At 48.9% G+C, this 15,971-nt stretch overlaps 3 protein-coding genes across 3 annotated transcripts; 2 read left to right on the forward strand and 1 right to left on the reverse strand.

The window, feature by feature from the left end:
• Nucleotides 1-481: 481 nt before the first annotated feature.
• Nucleotides 482-6,600, forward strand: BKA55DRAFT_496573 (uncharacterized protein; the record flags this gene model as incomplete). Its single annotated transcript, XM_046186383.1, has 3 exons — nucleotides 482-5,278; nucleotides 5,330-6,427; nucleotides 6,484-6,600. 3 exons carry the CDS (start codon nucleotides 482-484, stop codon nucleotides 6,598-6,600), a joined length of 6,012 nt encoding a protein of 2,003 aa, XP_046056912.1.
• A 1,197-nt stretch (nucleotides 6,601-7,797) lies between these two features.
• On the forward strand, nucleotides 7,798-10,213 carry BKA55DRAFT_588657 (uncharacterized protein; the record flags this gene model as incomplete). Its single annotated transcript, XM_046194828.1, has 7 exons — nucleotides 7,798-8,387; nucleotides 8,462-8,487; nucleotides 8,542-8,661; nucleotides 8,734-8,853; nucleotides 8,906-8,977; nucleotides 9,029-9,713; nucleotides 9,766-10,213. 7 exons carry the CDS (start codon nucleotides 7,798-7,800, stop codon nucleotides 10,211-10,213), a joined length of 2,061 nt encoding a protein of 686 aa, XP_046056913.1.
• Nucleotides 10,214-10,420: 207 nt separating this feature from the next.
• BKA55DRAFT_34908 (ER protein Pkr1-domain-containing protein) lies at nucleotides 10,421-11,365 on the reverse strand. The gene has a single exon (XM_046185790.1). It carries the CDS (start codon nucleotides 11,136-11,138, stop codon nucleotides 10,632-10,634), a length of 507 nt encoding a protein of 168 aa, XP_046056914.1. The 5' UTR covers nucleotides 11,139-11,365; the 3' UTR covers nucleotides 10,421-10,631.
• Between the last annotated feature and the right edge of the window lie 4,606 nt (nucleotides 11,366-15,971).

The following is a 15,971-nucleotide window of genomic DNA, read 5'->3' on the forward strand; positions in this document are numbered from 1 at the left end:
GCTTCGTCCACAGTACTCTTCAGGCTAACCTGCATTAATCAAGCTCTTGACTGGCAGGATCCCCGTTCACCGTCGAAGCCCCTAGCAGAAAGCTGGCCTGCATACGACGAGTTGGAACGGCTGATTCCAGCACCAGCATCCACCAAGAGTGTCCACTCCGATTTTCGACGCTCCCATCCCTAACGTCGTTCAGCTTCCAGGGACTGGTGCCCCCATCTTGTTGTTCCCTCCTGGAGTTGTGAGCTTGTGAGGGCCGTTGATGCTCTCATACCCCTGGTCGCTACCATCTTCAGGCGCATTTACAACTCTGTTCCACCGTCCTTTACAGCACCTACAGTACTTATGCTCACACCTATCAAGTGCGCCTCACGCCAACGCCCGCACAACGCTTAAACGCCAACGCATCGATGCTCTCTGCATGGGTCTATAGTCCCCCAACCAGTCGCTCCGCTCGACGAGCCTGACCGATGCTCAGGCCACCATGGATAACGACATGGATATGGCCCTTCACGCGGGCCTCCAAGCGGACGTACAGGATGTAAACTCGGGCTTTCGAAACCCCAATCTCGAGCCTCACCACGACCTTCGTCACCTCTCCCAGCAGAATAAAAATCAGCGCCCTTACGATCACGATAACGACCACAATCGTCACATCGACCGCGACACTGACCTTAGAAAAGACTATCTCGACGATCAGCTATCTCACGACCGCCGTCATCACCTCCCCGATTATTCGCCTTCCGCCGCTCCTGCATCTCATTTCGACCAACATAGCACCTATTCCCACCCTTCTGTGCCTCACGCCGACGACTACGATTCGGTTTCTACGGGCGCCCACCATGCTTTCGCCCCCGTAAACCCCGACGACTTCTACAAAAGCTATCGGGGAACATACCAAAATAATCAAGAGTCCCTTTCTATCGGTGCCTCGGCCTTGCGTCCGTCATTGCACTCCAACGGTGATGGCTCAACGCCAACACATCATATTATATCGCAAACACAGATCAATATGCGTTCCACGTCAAATCCTGTCGACAACAGGCCTGCTCTTCCTGGCTATAAACCCACTGGAACTCACCCCAGTGTGAGGGATCTGAAAAGGCGCTTCGACCAGAATGGTGCTGCACCTTCCTCAATTCCCCGTGCCCCGGCGCATACGGGAGCTGCAGCTAAGATTAGGCAAGATGTTGATGTCAGTCCACAACCGCGAAATGGTGCAACGCCTTACTCGACCTTACGTGATGGCTCAAGTTCATTCAGCAATCAAACGGCATCCTCATCAGCCCGTTCCCAGAGATCAAGATATGTTGCCGAGGACCAGGTCTCGAATAATTCTCAGTCTTTCGCAAGTCGTATAGGCAAACCGCGAAGTACTGCTAGCGGAAACTCAAATGCCTCCAAACCCACGTCCAACTTGGCACCAGAGTCTCCACCACAACAACCGACTTCTTCTTCCATCTCCCCCACACCTTCGCGTTCCCAAGGCTTGCTTTTCGGCGAGATTCTTCCCGAGCAACACAATTTTCCCACTGCTGGTTATGGCATTGAGGGCGTTCGCCCAAGAAGGACATCTGAATCCAGCTTACACCATCCTTTTAGCCATCAAAGAAGTCTATCTGATCCACCAGATGTCGCCGAGCCTTCGTCCCCGAGTATCTGGTATCGTAGCCTCAACGGCGACGATAACAACGGGCAACCTGCCCTGGCCCCTCAAAAAGGCCATACACGGTCACATAGCGATATCCCGAAATCCCCTTCAGTTCCTCCGGTCTCTCGTAAAACCCCTTCCCGAAAGCCACCGACGACTAATACCTCGGGTGCTGGATCTACATCCAAACTGCCACGCTCTGTGAGAAAAGTGAATAGCCCCAGTGATTCAACACCTTCGACGCGTTCGAACTCACCTACTCTCAAACGACCGCAAGTAAATGGCCGGACATCAAGGGCAGGAACTCCGACGACAAGGGCGAAAACTCCAACGAGGGCCAAGACACCAACCCAGAGCGGCGTTACTCGAAAAGCGGCACCTCGAACTCTAGTCACACCAACGAACAATAATCGCCTTCAGGCAAATATCATAGCGCCTCCCCCGAAGCTCTCCCCTCCTCTCCGAAGTTCTCGACCTCGTCAACCAGTTTCCGTGGCTACAACGGCAAGCTCTCGGATGAGGGCAGTGGAAAGGGCTAGGTCACCAAATCCTACATCCATTCCACAGTCCAGGATCGCCGAGCCATCATCGCGCCGGCGGAAGATCTCTGTAGGGCCAATTGATTTTGAACAGCGACGAGAACATATCCGACTGGCTTATACAAAGTCCATTCGAGAAAGCCAAGCGCTCGAGGCACGACAAAAGGCAGCAGACCGAAGGCGGAGGGAAATGGAGGCTGCTGCCGGGACGAAGGCTACTGCCGCTGCTGCCACTGCTTCTTCAAACTCGAATTCGCCATCCGTCACGCCAGAGCCAGGTACAACAGAGTCGCCAACCCTCACCGATATCCCACCAGTTCCGCCCCTTCCAGATGGTCATTCAGTATCGTCAGAGTTCAGGATTGCTAGTGGGCCAGATTTAAGCCCGGAAATTTCGAGTACCACAGAATTACAAAATGCCTTGAATGTGGTTGACCATTCAGATACTCCTAAATTCCCAGGTAGCCATGATGTGTCTTCCGATCAGCCTGGTGGAGAGCCACGTCGAGACCAGCCTTCACCATTTCTGGATGATCCAACGATGAGTCCGGTTGATATCGCAATGGCACTACCACCCGCATCATTGATGCTATCTGCGAGCTCACAGGCAACGCTTACCGACGAGCCATCAGCTCAAAACTTTGATTCACCCACCCTGGGTGTTCCCGGCAGCTTTCCAGCCCTCAGTCCTCCCATTGGTGCACCAGAGCGACCACCAACTGCCGTCTCGGTAACATCAGAAACGACAGAGTTCGATAACGAACCTCAAATGACCCCTCCCAGGTCCTCACAATCGCCGCTTGAAGTTCCTATCACGATTATTAAACCACCCAGTCCACAAACTCAGAAGTCCGCATCTCCTCCGAAGGTTGAGTATCATTACCCATTCGAGAATGATCCTGACTCACCAGTTCGACCTAAGTCCGCATCAAATACCGTTGATGTAGCTGAACATGCCTTGTCGAAACACGATGAGATTACTGTGCCTTTCATTCCTGGGGCATTCGATATCGAGCCCAAAACAGACGAGCCCCAGCAAGACGTTGAGTCCTATAAAACTACAATCACCATTCTGCCACCCAGTGACGAACCAAGAGCAGCTGAAAACCTGGAGGAAACGGTCCCATTTCCACGAATCGAGCCCGATTGTGAATCAGAGTGTCATTCTGATTCGGAATACGATGAAGTAGCGAGGCAGTATCACCACTCTCATGATGATGGTGCTGTTACTGACAGCTGTACCGAAGACATGGAGGAGGCCGGCAGGAACGGCTATAGATCAGAGCTGCCGTCCGACGACCAAGTCTCGTCACATCGTGCCTCGACTTGTGAATCTCTAGACACTAATAATGAGCATCATTATGCTTATGATGAACAGCAGCGGCCGGAAATTTCGACAAATCTCATGGTGCCGACTTTGTCTGCGACTAATCGAACAAGTCAGCAGTCAGCGTGGACTGACTTTTCGATCAACAGTGGTGACGTGTCTCCAGCAGGGCGTTCACCAGTGTTTCCCGATGATGACGAAAATGAAACTGGAGATCACGGCCATGTCACGATTTTTGAAACAACATCTATCCATCGAAATAGTCGTCCTGTTGAGCGACCTTTGGAAATTCGCAATAGTCAACCAGAGATCCGACCTTCTACAGACTTGTCCCAATCGCCATACCTAAGTCATCAACTCCCAGAGCTAGACACTGGAGATGGGTTTTCCATTCCGTATCTTTCCAACAGAGCCAGCAAGAGCTTCTCGTATTTCCCATCCCCTAATCACGAACCTCCTCCCATACCCGCTTCGACATCTGGCTCTGCTTGCAATTCACAACGAGCATCAGGTGTTTATTATGAGCAGTCCCAAAGTGGAAGCACATTTGTCAATTCTGAACGAGGGTCGCAAGATTACATCCCCATGATGACAACACCTCAATCGATGGACAATACGTCTCTGTCAACTCATCGTCAGTATTTTGCGGATGCAACCACTTTGAACGGAGATGCAAACTCCGAAACATATGATAAACAGGGTCCAACGGGAAAGGAAAAGCACCGACTTGTTCAACGACGCAACGTAATAAAAGAGCTTGTTGATACTGAAGCTGTGTTCGTGCGCGACATGAACATTGTTGAAGAGATCTACAAGGGGACAGCAGAGGCTTGTCCAAAGCTTGATGGTAACACTGTGAAGCTCATCTTCCGGAACACTGATGAAATCATTGCATTCCACACGTCCTTCTTTGCGCAGATCAAAGAGGCAGTCCTTGCCGTTTACACTATGCAGAGCCGACGGTCCGCGCTTGCTAGAGAAGGCACACTGATATCGGAGCCCTTGCAATTTAATCCTGCTGATATTGATGATGCCAAGGACCGTTCCGTCTTGATCGGCCCTGTTTTCAAAGCCAACATGGAGAAGATGAAGCTAGCTCATGAAGGCTTCTTGAGGAACAGTGATGGGGCAGCAAAACGACTCATCCAGATACAACAGGATCCCACGGTTAAAGTCTGGCTCAATGAATGTAACGAAGTTGCGAAGGACCTGACTGCGGCATGGGACCTAGACTCACTCTTGATTAAACCAATGCAGCGCATCACTAAATATCCCAATCTCATCATAACACTGTTACAGCACACCCCCCAGGATCATCCCGATCGAGAAGGTCTAATCGAGGCTAAAGAGATCCTCGAGACGGCTATCATCGAAATCAACAAAACAAAGAAGAACTTCGAACTTGTCGGCCAGATCGTTGGCAGAAAGCGAAAGGAATCCGATGTTAAGGCAGGATTCGCGCGCGCATTCGGCAAAAGAGTCGATAAGCTCCAAGCGTCAGGTACTCGAACGAGTGAGGATTCCGAATATGCTAAATTGAATGAGAAGTTTGGCGATGATTATCTGCGGTTACAAGTTGTTCTCCGAGATGTCGAATTCTATACGAGGCAAGTATCTGCCTATGTACACGAATTCTTACAATATCTGTCTTCCATCGAGCTGGTAATGAGGCTGCAGCCAGGAAACCATCCTGAGCTTGAAAGCAAGTGGGTCCAGTTCAATATCTCGATGCGAGATCTTGAAAAGGTTGCGCTTGAGGAGCATGTAAGTTGATTGTCCGAGTGCCCTGCTCAAAAGAATACTGACGGATACCAGTTATCACAAGTCCGAAAACATGTCATTGAGCCGTTCGAACATGTTATCAAGGCCTACGGTAACCCATCTTTGGCAATGAAAAAACGCCAGAAGCGCCGTGTAGATTACGAGCGATACGAACAGCTAAAGCGTGCGGGCAAAAGTATTGACTCCAAACTCAACGAGCTTGTTGAGCAGTACGAAGCTCTGAATGATACGCTGAAGAAGGAGCTTCCCAAGCTATCTGCTCTAACTGAAAAGGTGGGCAACATCTGTCTGGGCAACTTTGTCAACATCCAAACAAGATGGTATGGCATATGGAAGGACAAGATGAAACTAGTTTTGGGCGACTGTCCTGATATGCCAGACCTTAAGGAGGTCGTGGCAACCTTCCAACGCGACTTCCCCTATCAACAGGAGCAGTTAGCCAGTGTTGGTATCCTCAACCCTATGTATCGGGGCCGAGTTTCTCAGTCGACCACACGGAGTACAGATGAATCATCATCCCTGAGGATGCGATCACGTCCATCTGAGAGTGATTCACGGGGTCGAGGCCACTCCATCAGCGGTGAACACGCCCCAAGTGTTCCAGCACCCGAATTCACAAAACGCCACAGCGGTTCCTATACTGCATCGCCTACAGGTGTCACAGCAGGGAACATTCCTAGTCCGCATCAGTATTATTACCGTGACTATTATTCGGGTATCGGTAACCACCAGCAGGGCACAGCATCTCCTCTCTCTCCAGATCTTCCCGGTAGCACGCGATCATTCGCCGCTTCTACGAGACCCAGTACAGGACGAAGCTTTGACTCTGGTGGACTTCCACGACAGAGCTCAGACTCAGCTACACAACAGCTCCGAGACTCCCATACGACCTACAGTTCCCAGAATCAATCTCAAGAGGGTCGGCGGTTTTCGGGGCTATTCCACTCAGCTCTACCACCAGCTGACGGACCTGAGGATAGTGCTCGATCGTCTCGGGCATCTTCAAGGGAACGAGGACCTACAGACGATGGGTACAATGTGCTTTGGCTAGCTGCTTCGCTTTTTGAGTTCAATATTGCAACGACAAAACATGAAGCTGGTTATCCGTACTTGGTGTATCAGGCCGGCGAAGTAAGTTGACTCACTCCACAAATAATCTTGAATTTAGGTGCTGACTGCCAGTCTAGATTTTCGACGTCCTTGGCGAGAAAGGAGAGCTCTGGTTGGCAAAGAACCAGGATGATCCAGACGATCGTGTTGGATGGATTTGGTCAAAGCATTTTGCCAGGCTCGCTGATTCATAACCACGGCTCATGACTGACTGAAGCATCAGCAGGAAAGGTCAAGCCAAACTGCCATCTGACTTTCTACTATCAACTACGCAACACATCCAAGATTTGTACTAGGATTCAAGAAAGGAGCTTGGGCGTTTATTACACGGACATTTCGATTTGGAACTACAGTGAAAAGAGATTCAATCGGTCTTAAGACGCATCCGTGTTTATCTGCATTTTTAACGTTTGTCTTTTATTAGTTCCTCCTCGCCTTTTCTTCGCCCATCGGCTCCTATCTATTCTGAACTCACTGTTCGGCAATGTGTCGTTTGGTTCAGTTTTCATTTGTTTGTTTGGGCTTGTTATTGGGCATCGGCCATGAGTGTCCTCTACGCGAAAGCAGAAACCATGGGATGAGAGAGAGGCATGGTTGGGGCCGTGACTTTTAAAGTGAGGGAGCCAGGCGTTCAGAGCAAAATACCAACGTATGTAAGATTTCAGGTGTGAAGAATGAGGGATCAACCCGAAACCAACTTAGGCGGGTAGTGCTTGCGCGGCCACGAAAGTCGGTTGCGTTTTGTGGCAGTGGAGGAAATGTAAAAGAATCGTGTTGAGTATGGAATGAGATACCAGGGGCCCAAGCATGATGAAGCTAAAATTATTAAACTTGGTTATGCGGATCATTCTGTGCGGTCTTGTGTGATTGTCTTGGTGGTAAGATCTTTGTATGGTGTCTTTTGGCAGTCTTATTGAGCTTGAGAATCATTACTTGACCACCGACCAACATATCGCCAACATTGGATATTTATCACACTCATCTGCCGACATATGATAGATGATGATGAATGATTGACTCTGTCTGACATGTGACTTGGAACTAACCCCAGACTTCTGCTTCTTGGAAGATCCTAAAGTGGGACTGGGAAACTATTCGAATCCCCCGCCCTTGCAGGAGAAAGGGGGGTACATACTCACAGCGCTGGAGCACTAATGCAATTGTGTGTACCTACTACAGTACCTTAATAAGTATCAGTCTCATTAGCTGCTTTGTTGCTACCAACCCGTCAGCTGCAAGTCTGGCATCTCTGCTTTGCCCTTCCTACATTACTCAACAGCTCTGCCAAGTCTCTCGCTTCAATTTAACCCCTGGCAGAGCAGGAAGCTTCGCGAAAAGGTACTGTTAACTCTTTTTAAGGCTCCCCCGTTTCATGACCCACACTACACAAGATGCCCGCGACGAGCTCGCCGGAAGAGCAGGCGATCGATCGCGAGTACCCGCAACGACATCGTCGTCATCCTCATCAGGAACTTGGACCGTCGCAACATAACCACAACGTGGCTGAATTCCAGTCTCGGCTCTACAGTCAACAGAATCAAAGCTCACGGTCACCTTTACAGCATCAAACTTCTCAACAAGATTTATGTCATTCGTATCCTCAGTCTAATACTCGCCTCGCTGTCCCGATTGTATCTGGTGCCGGCTCGACATCCCGCTCGTCCTCAATCTCTCCGATTCCAACGCCGTCGATATCTCCCCCGGCTTCTGCAATATCTATCGACGCTCCATATTCACCTCGAGGTGATTCACCACCAGTACCAACTCCCTCTTCAGTCAGTGCCGAGGCTCACGGTAGCCATCCACAACGAGACTCATACGATCGCAATAGCTTGGGTAGACACAGTCAGGACAACGATAGCTTTGAATCTCAAGGGCGCAATCCGGCCAACATGGCCAGCTGGTCGGGACAGCCCGCTATCAGAGGCAACTCTGAGGCGGTGCGCATGATTTTACTGAGTTTCGTCACCATTGGCATAACGTACGTTTACTCAGCCTGCGAGCTGCAGCGACAGTAATCCAATTGAGCTGGTTTCCTAACATTGGTTCATCTAGCTTCACATGGGGTATCGAAATGACATGTAAGTCTACAATTTGATCATATCCCATGATATGCCTTACTGAAGAGTGTTTAGACTGCACGCCATATCTGCTTAATCTTGGTTTAACCAAAAGCAACACATCTCTAGTATGGATTGCTGGTCCGCTGTCCGGTCTTATAGTTCAGCCTGTTGTCGGCGTTATTGCAGATGAGAGTAAGTCCAAATGGGGACGTCGGCGACCGTTGATGGTCGTTGGCTCCATTGTTGTTGCCATAAGCCTCTTAGTATTAGGCTTTACCCGTGAGATTGTCGGTTTTGTGGTAACCGACGATGAGGCCGCCAAGCGACCTACGATAGTATTGGCTGTACTGGCCATCTATGTTGTTGATTTCGCTATCAATGCTGGTACGGCGCCATCAATGTCTCTGGGGCTCCGTTAAAACTAACAAGTCTCCAGTAATGTCATGTTCTAAGAGTCTCATCGTTGATACTTTACCAATCGACAAACAGCAGACGGGAGCGGCTTGGTGTAAGTTTGTATATGTTGCTTTAGTGTGTGCAGAATTAACATCTTTTGTAGCAAGCCGTATGTCTGCCATTGGTCATATGATTGCGTATGGGGCTGGGGCTGTAGATTTATTAAAGCTCTTTGGAAACACGTTCGGTGATACTCAGTTCAAACAGCTCACAGTCATCTCAACCATTGCTCTTCTGAGTTCAACTGCACTCACTTGCTGGGCCGTTACAGAGCGGGTACTGATAGCCTCCAAACCGGCCCAGCATGAGGGTCGCTTCAAGATCTTCCGCCAAATCCGGTCGACACTTCTCAACCTCCCTCCTCGAATCCAAGCCATCTGCTGGGCACAGTTCTGGGCTTGGATCGGCTGGTTCCCTTTTCTTTTCTATAGTACCACATGGGTTGGTGAAACATACTTTCGGTACGACGTGCCCGCCGATGCGAGGAAATCCAAGGATACTCTCGGTGCCATTGGGCGCATAGGAAGCACTGCGCTTGTTATATACTCTGTGATCACATTTGCAGGTGCCTGGATTTTGCCCATGTTTGTCCAGTCTCCCGAGGATAACTCCTTTACCCACCGGCCTCCTCAGGCAATCGCAGGCTTCTTGACACGCTTTAACAAGGTGAAGCCTGATCTCTTGACAGCTTGGATGCTTGGGCACATAATGTTTGCTGCATCCATGTCCCTAGCGCCATTTGCAACCAGTTTTCGATTTGCGACTGTTCTGGTATGTCTATGCGGCATGTAAGTCTTGCGGCAGCTCTCCGCCCTCTATACCATGCTAATGGGTGTTTAGACCATGGACTCTCGCTATGTGGGCTCCAAGTGCATTCCTCGGCGTCGAGGTCAATAAGCTTGGCGGTGGCGCCGGATCAGATGGCACATATCGTCGCATTTCGGACGAGCCCGACATTGAGCTCTCCGAGGTCAGCCACGATGATGCAATTTTGCAGCTTGATCACGGTTCAGAAGTTGACCTTCCTTCTACGGCTTCTACAGGCGAGTTGTCAGGTATCTACTTCGGCATCCTCAACATTTATACGACGTTACCGCAGTTTGTGGGAACATTCATATCTACCATTGTGTTCTCTGTCCTCGAGCCTGGGAAGAGTCCCGAGCTGGCGGGTGATGAAAAGAAGCAACCGGATCCAGATGGTCCGAACGCTATTGCGGTGTGCCTGTTTATCGGAGCCATGAGCAGTTTGGTTGCAGCATATGTGACCCGGAAGCTCAAAGTCATGTAAGATGGACGACTCTGCGGACTTATCGTGTACTACTTAAGTTCTTGCAATTTTTCATTCAATGACTCGTCCGACTTGGGTTTGGATATTGTTTCGATATATTGGCGCAGATGTCATCGCCGGCGTAAGCCTGAGACTCATGTAGCGGGTTGGAGCTGTATTGGAGTATGGTTTGGATACAGAGCGTGTCAACGATCATGATATACATGGCGTATAGTTCTTCGCCATAGTTCGCCTCTAATTGTTATCTAAGGTATAAAGATGTGACTACGCTACCCACATACACGCCAGAAATAACAGATGTCGCAGGGGGTATCCTCAACACTCCAGTGTCGTCTCTTTCTCAGCTACCACTAACGCATCCGTGCCATCCCACCTCATGGCCTGCAGTTCTGTTCCCTGACCCGTATATACAGTGATTCTATTTGTCTTTCTCATTCTCGGCTTCAGATACCTTCTCCCACTCGTCCTCCGTACTGACGCTTGATTGTGTCCCCCCCGCCCCAGAACGCTGCTTCACTTCACCTTTTGACTGAAGAGGCTCGAGTCCAGCAGTAGCAGCAACAGCAATATCAGAGGTTGCAGCGACGACGGGAGAGGGCTTGCTCGGGGCAATCGTCTCGACCTCTGTCTCACTGTCTTCGCCATCATTACCCGACGCCTCTTTCTGTTGTTGCTTCTCTTTCTCCTCCTTTTCACGCTGCTCTCGCTGGGCGATGGCAAGCTCGGCGGCAAACCAGTTGACGCTCCACCACAAGCCGCCACAGAGGATGGAAAGAATGACGCAGTGGATGTTGTATGTAGCGAGCAGGAGACAGAATAGGACGGTCTGGAGAGCGGCGAAGGAGGCATTCGCGGCCTTGAGGATGGTGGGCGTCGGGCCTGGGGTAAAGATGTCCTCCCAGAGCTTGACGATGAAGGATGACATGGCTAATGCTCTATCGCGGGGTCGTTATTGACGGAGGTTTTGTTGTTCCGTGGTAGGGTAATGGGCTATGAGAGGGAGGATGCTGATATCTTGATCGCGTTGGTGTTGCGACTCTGTCGGGTATGTAATGAGGTAAGACAAAACCTTTTTCTGGTGTTATTCTTAGTTCGTTGTGGCAGGTTCTCTTCTTGAGGATAGAGGCGGTCGCTGCCTGGCGACCACTCTATTTCGCTAATAGCGCAACTTGTACCAACCAGCTTTGTACCAGTGTTCTTTATGGCCCAGTCAAGCCAATTTATCCGTGAGTGGAAGAGGGCAGCCTGTGGTGAAGCAGTATTGCGAAATTTCGTTGAATATCGGGCTTATGTGTCTTAGAGAGCGTACCTGCAATGGCGACAGGTGGTTGGTTCCTAGATCGCGAATGACCCAGATCGCGTGCCGGTCTTCTATTGGATTACATAAGGGCATCGTCTTTGAGACTGTTATTCAACATGACACCTCGTGACGAGGATGACAATACAAATATGTCTGTGTTTCTTATTCTTGTTTTTGATGTAAATTGGGCTCGTTGGTTTTTCCTTGAATGTTCCATTTGTTTATGGATTTTATAATGTAGGACTGCATACCTCATAGCATTGTTTCTTCATAGCATCATCAGTTGCTCAAACGAGCTATACTACCACAAACCACATACAATCAATGCCATCATTACAATACCACAGAGAATGCCATCGTTCTAATGACACCATAACAGTTTATTACTTTCCATCATCCTTCGCAATATAATTGATACAAGGGTTTAGTAGCAAACATTAAGTAGTCTACCCTGTACCACACCATTTGACAGAACCAAATATTGCCCACTCTTTGATAGTTATGATATCAGCACCCAACTTTTAAGCTTGGGGTGTAAGGAGAGTTAAATTGAAACAAGTTGGAAAGAAGTAAACTGTCATGTACTTAACTTATATGTTTCGTCAGGATTTATTCTGTATCAGTGCTAACAAAACGCCAACACGGCTCACACAAAATAACCAAATGTAGTTTTCACAAAGACATTCCGCTCTCAAGTAGCTAACAACAACGATGGTTATTTCGAAGTAAAAGCTGCGTAACAATGTGCCGCACTGAAAAGCCGCAGTGCCCGACGATGCCGCTTGAAGTGAGATCAGAAGAGATCACCAACGCCAAGGGTAAATCATGTGGCCAATCATGACACAGTCTGACCGAAGCGCATATGACCGATTCTAGCAAGAAACTTTAATGTAAGCGGAAAGAAAATAAAACCGATTACTCCACTTGATTGAGATGAGCATGGGCAACATTCTCCATCCTATCTTCCTTCTAACCCTGATCCTACACACAGCCTCAAAAGGCAAAGACCGCCCCCCCCCCCCCCCCCCCCCCCCCAGGGCGCCATGAGGCATGAGGACAGGGAACTCTCAGGACAGTCCACAGCCACCCCCGTGATATAACTGTGCCCCTGGCTAGTAGTCTCACCAGCACCCAGGATTCCACCAGACGAGTTGACACATGCCCAGGGTCTTCAGCTGCATCCTCGGGTCAGTATTCGCCCTATTCCGGATACTACATAGCTTTCATCTATCATATTCACCTCCATGGAACTCAAGCATTGTTGGTTACAAAAAGGAGACCGTTGGAAATCAAGACCCTGTATTTGCGCCTCTTGGAAAGAAGGTTGCGGCCGCTAGAAGAAACCTCGCCCGAAGGATTCGGTTCGTTGTTCTTTTCGGCCCACCCCTTGGTTCGTACGGCAGTGATGGGCTCAGGTACCGCATCCTCAACAACTAGCGAACAGATAAACTTGTGTAGACTCCTTCTTCCTCATCTTGTCATTAATGTGATGCTTGCCATAGTTGATTATATAAACTTTGTAGTTGTTTATATATATTATCTCGCAAGACTCGGGGGAAAAGAAAAATATGGCACAGAGTAAACCTTGATATTCCTTTGTGAAGGCTTGTAAAGGAATACCACAAGGAAAGGCATATGTTTTTGAGGCCAGTTGTCCTTGTCCTTTGAACTTTGAACGTAGGCTAGCTTAGGCGTTTCTCACATGTTCGGTCTGATTTACCAATCTTCAGATTCAGCCTCTTGTCTTCTTTGACTAGGCTTCAACCAATTTCTTTGGCTATGATCTAGCCACCAGAGTTTCATCAGATGGTGTTCCCATCCAACGTGTTTGCATAGCTTGCAAGCAATAGAACTGTTAGATAACATTCAGGATTTTCAACAGCAGAAGCTCCGATGCGCATACGGAACTATGCAACAACTGGCCAATTACTTGCTCAACAAGCTCCATTATCCCGAGAACTTGAAGGGCCAGTTATGAAGTTTGTTTTCACCTGTACCGAAGGCGGTAAGTTGACGCTACACGGATATCTGGGCCGTAAAAAGGAGGCTAGTTGTCCAGGGTGCATGAGGCACTGAACGCTCCTGCGGGTATTGATAGATATTGCGGAACACGGATATACGCCTATATAGAGAAGCTTGAACATTATCATGGTACGAATGAGGACCACCCTGTTGCAATCCTATTGAGGCGAGCCCTGAAAGAAGCTCAAGAGATACACAGGTTCCGCTGCTATGTGTATTGAACCTCCGCAGCTTCGCCTACCTTGAGGGATCCATCGGCTTTGGCCTGCGAGGCATATAATCTCTTGAAGTTAGGGTGACCCATACGACTCTCAACTTCCTGTCGATTGTATTACTTTGAAGTGCAGCAAAAGTTTCACACATAGGATGTTTCACCAAATAACACTGCCTCATGCCTCAGATCATGAAAGTAGACGAACCCCACCGTTCTCTTGAACATCATATTTTACATGTCATAATGGGTCTGCAACACAACATCCAGGGATTAAACAACCGCACAGTTCGGGACCGAACAATGCGGTAAAGCCCAGTGGGTTATGATCGTAGAACATGAATTCTTTGTATCTGCATAACGCTCGGTGACGGTGATCGTGCTAGCAGTTGGTGTTCGGACGGTGACGAATATTTCATGATGGCCTCCAATCAGCGAACGTCACTCATTCGGAAGGTTTCTCTTTTAAACAAACCCTCTGGCACTGATCTTCTCAGGAGACTCGAAAATGTAGCAACCGGGCGTTGAAGCTTGTATCTTCATGTACACGATAGCATGGATACTGTAGCGGCTATGGAACCAAACCAGGACCCTTGTCGTCCAGTGATCGGGTAGAGGTTCTGGACGTCACGTCAACTAATGGGAGCTTGTCGATCTTCAACACACGACTAATGTGTGTCTTGGGCCTTCATTATCGAGACGACCGTGGCAAGGCAAGCTTGCCAAGGTTTGATGCACGGAACCCACCGAGTCAGGCCAGGCGAATGTGCCTTTGTTGTTTATCATACCAACTCAGATGGTTCCGTCATTGCTTGGTATTAGAGGATGGACTGCCGAAACTTGCTCGAGATGGTACCGAATATTGGAACACGGAATGACGATGATAGTGGCGCTATGCCATAACCATATTCCTGCAGGCTTTCTCGCAGCTTAGTTAGACGATGAGTGACCAGTTTTGCTAGTCTGCCTTGCCCACTGCTTAATTGGTGTCTGTTTGACCAATACACCCCTCAAACATGCACAAGCCCTTGATACCGAAATGGCATCGATCGTCTCTCCAGGCAGCGACATAAATCAATCTGTGGACTGCAGTAGTCTAGGCCGATCGAAGCTGAGCCCCTCGAGCTGGAGGCGGTTTCATTACTAGGACGCAATCTGGTTTGACCGGAGCATTTCGCGGCGTGATCTCTAGTGCTCTGAAGGGAGGGATCATGGCCGTTTCGTTGATCCCTAGGGTTGTTTCTGGGGATCTTTTTAAGAGCACGGAACCGTGGCGCGTCTGAAACATGCGTGGCGCCCATGAATCGTGCGTGTTAAAATGTTTGATGGCTCGTTGAGTTGGCTTGGCTTTTTCAGCTTTCCTGCAAGTGGACTTAGTGTTTAACTGAAGGGTGGGGATACCGCGCGCGTAAATTAGCTCGAGTGACTACCATAGCTTCACAAAGCTGAAACCCAATTCTTGCCTTATGAACACTGTTTCTTCATGCCGATGATCAAAAAGCTCGAGGTTCAGAACCACAAATCCGTTTTCTACTTGATTTCTTGCAATTGCTCTGCTGTAATAGATTCAAAGTAGTGCCGCATACTTGCATATAAACGGGCTGAGCTCTCTTGAAATGGCTAGTGCTGTCCAGTTTAGGTAGTATGCAGCAAGCCCCTGACATATTCTGATACCCATCTGAAGACCAACATGCCATTCCAAGTATTGATCAAAAGAGTGAAGTTAGGCTATAAGTGCTGTTCTGGTGAGTAGAATAACATATTGTATTCAGAACTTCCGAATCGAAAGTGGTTTAATCATCTGGTAGACATAGACGACCCAAGAAAGATAGTCATCGAAAGTAATATCCAAGGAAATGTTGCGACAGAACAAGTGAGTCAACTGATCAACCGACAATTCTCAAAAGTCGAAATTGATCAAAAGTAGCCTTAGAGCGACATTGCCAAGAATGCCTGACATTGAATTGCAGTGCCAGCCCGACGTTGCTCTGGTCACTGACTGATTTTGTATCCTCCACCGTCTGCAGTGGTGAGGGTGGTCCATATCAGAATCTCACGTACCTTATTGAACAACACAGCGGCTAGCAACGCTAAGTAGGGACTATACGAGTGAGGTGAGAATTTCTTTGTCAATGCGCGAGGCACCATCTAGAAATTGAGGTGTAGAGTTATTTTCTGCTTTGTTTCATACATAGTGTGGTAACAAGAGGCTGTGCTATGTTTCA

The sequence above is a fragment of the Fusarium redolens genome (assembly GCF_020744475.1).
Source record: "Fusarium redolens strain MPI-CAGE-AT-0023 chromosome Unknown BKA55scaffold_1, whole genome shotgun sequence".
Lineage (NCBI taxonomy): Eukaryota > Fungi > Ascomycota > Sordariomycetes > Hypocreales > Nectriaceae > Fusarium > Fusarium redolens.

What these genes read in the sequence shown, in the direction of transcription:
- BKA55DRAFT_34908 (XM_046185790.1), bottom strand. Translation starts at nt 11,138, where the DNA reads ATGTCATCCTTCATCGTCAAGCTCTGGGAGGACATCTTTACCCCAGGC.